Genomic DNA, 2,685 nt, shown 5'->3' on the forward strand with positions numbered 1-2,685 from the left:
GGTCCTGTAAGTTTCCATGATTTCCCCGGGGACTGTCTTACTTCTTGCCTGGGGGAATCATTAATATTTCTGATAAGTTGGCCCATCAGATTTATTAAAAATAATATGGTCCATTGACTCTAGGGGGACTGCGTGCTCTCCTTGAGCTTGTGTTTCTCAAAAAGAGTATGTGATTTTGTGCCATGAGATACACAAAGCTCCTAATTAAATGTCTTCCTGAAGTGACAATTTTACTCAGGGATGATAATTTTGTATTATACCAAATACGTATGTACTATGAAGCAGAAGATATAATTTGTGATATCTTTAAGATAAAACTTTGAATTGCAAGGAAATATTGTCTCCAAATGCGCCATGTTTTTTGACTGCTCTTGCTAAACATGATTTGGTGGTGGAAAAGTTTGAGAAACGCAGTGCTAGATTATTTCACCACCTAGCACCAGCAGGCCTATCTTCCTGGCACTGCTAATTTCATTCCCAGTATGGCCATAACTAAAAGGATGTACTCTCATTTTAAGTAAATTGGCCTCTCAGCAGATGGCTTTCTTATTTGGTCATCGAGTTTGGGTACAAAAATGGAAGTTGTTCTTGGTATAATTTTCTCTGAATACGTTTCTGACCGCGACTTTGCCCTACAGCCTTCTGAGAAGCATAATATATGTTTAGGGCATTGTTACTCCTTATTACAAGTGGTATTGTGGTTGTCACAATTGATATGGGGAGGATGCACTGTGTGTAAAGATGCCCAATTGGTAGAAAATGTATGTAATGTAAAATAAGATTGATCATTGTGAATTGTGTCAGTAGGAGAGAAGGCTGAATGGAGCAGTCTACTGAGTGAAGGCTTTGAATGGCAGGAAGAAGAGTTTGTACTTTATCTTTAAGTGATAGAAGTGTGAATCATATTCAGTTATTGATGTGAAAGCCTCAAACAATGGAAAATGTCCACTACTAGGCGTTTTTTTTTTTTTTTGTAGCCTCTTGACCCATTGTCTTTTAGAATATTTATTTTCTGAATTTAGAAGATTGCACTCTCCCTTGAAAGGCTCCACACACATATGCATTTGATTCCTTCCTCTAGCTAAGATTAAACCAGCAAAGATACTCCACGTTAAAAGAACATATATATGATAACACCGTACAAATAGTGAGTCATGCATGTTTAAAATGTTTTATTGAGCATTTATCATCAATGAACTGAGCTTTAACTGCTAAGGAACTGTGAAGAATAAGTCTCTCCCTCTACTTAAGTATGAGCCAGACATGACTTACTAAGGCCATTCTTCATTGTTTTTATAAAAAAGTGAGTTGAGAAGTGACAAATTCTTCTTCTCTTTCAAAGATGTCTCAGTTTTGGTTAATTCTTAATCCCAGGACTTTCCTTAGGGCATCTTTCATGTCTTTGTTTCGGAGACTATAGATAATGGGATTTAAAAGTGGAGTCACTGCTGAGTATACCAATGTGACAATCTTCTGCATTCCTGTGGGGGTCCCAGATGTTGGGCTCACATACATCACCATAAGGGTTCCATAGAATAGAGACACCACCATGAGGTGGGACCCGCATGTGGAGAAAGCTTTAGTTCGACCAGCACCAGAGGGAACACGAAGCACAGCTCTGAGTACCAGAGTATAAGATCCTAAGATGAAGAGGAAGGGCCCAAAGATAATCACTGAGCTGAAAGTGTAACAGATAAGCTCAGTGGAAGGAGCAGGGATGCAGGCTAGTGCAAACAATGGGCCTGGGTCACACACGAAGTGGTCAATGATGTTGGGTCCACAGAAGGGAAGTTGGGAGATGCGAATAATGGGGATTGGATAGTAGAGAAATCCACTCACCCAGCAAACACAGACCAGGATCACACAGAACTTCCCAGTCATGATGGAGGGGTAATGTAGTGGGTGACAGATGGCCAGGTAGCGATCATAAGCCATAACTGATAAGAAGATGCACTCTGTTGTACCCAGTGAAGAAAAGAAATAGAATCGGAGGAAGCAGCCAGTGAAGGAGATAGTCTTGGTGTCAGAGAGGATGTTGACCAGCATGTTTGGGACAGTGGAGGAAATGTACCAGATCTCTAAGAAGGCAAAGTTTCCCAAGAAGATGTACATGGGCTTGTGAAGTTGCCTGTCCCATTTCACTGTACAAACAATAGCCCCATTTCCCAGCAGGGTCAGGAGATAGACCACCAGGATTAATGAGAAGAAGAAGTTTTGCATCTCTCTTTGACCGGGGAAACCCAGGAGGACAAACTCAGTCACGAAATTCATTGTTGTGTTCTGGGATCCCAAAGCTGTTAGAGAAACAGAAGTAACCAAAGAGTGAATAATAATGAACATTTGTAGTTTTTGCTGACAGATTGCTTGAAAATGTATGAAATATTTTTACGTACATTATCTCATTTGGTCTTCCATATGACCCTTTGATTTGTAGGCAGGTGTGCTTTATGCTTCTCTTTTACAGATAAGGAAACTGCAGTTCAGAGACGTTTAAGGGGTTTACTTAAATGTGCAAAGGCAGTAGCCCCTAGATACACTGGTCCATATGGAGATTGTTTTGGAACAAACTCTACTTCATTTCAAATATTCCATATTCAAATATGAGTTCTTTGGGAGGCCATCATTTTCCCTGGCTTGTTTGCCCCTAGGCTGCACTTGGAGGGGCTTTACATCATGACGAGGCTC

The 2,685-nt window shown here is 40.5% G+C and overlaps 1 protein-coding gene across 1 annotated transcript; it reads right to left on the minus strand.

Annotated features, from left to right (window-relative positions):
* Positions 1-1,347: 1,347 nt before the first annotated feature.
* LOC131405846 (olfactory receptor 11H6) lies at positions 1,348-2,340 on the minus strand. Its single transcript, XM_058541088.1, has one exon. The coding sequence runs from the start codon at positions 2,338-2,340 to the stop codon at positions 1,348-1,350; it is 993 nt and encodes a 330-aa protein (XP_058397071.1).
* Between the last annotated feature and the right edge of the window lie 345 nt (positions 2,341-2,685).

The sequence above is a fragment of the Diceros bicornis genome, chromosome 5 (genome assembly GCF_020826845.1).
Source record: "Diceros bicornis minor isolate mBicDic1 chromosome 5, mDicBic1.mat.cur, whole genome shotgun sequence".
Taxonomy (NCBI): domain Eukaryota; kingdom Metazoa; phylum Chordata; class Mammalia; order Perissodactyla; family Rhinocerotidae; genus Diceros; species Diceros bicornis.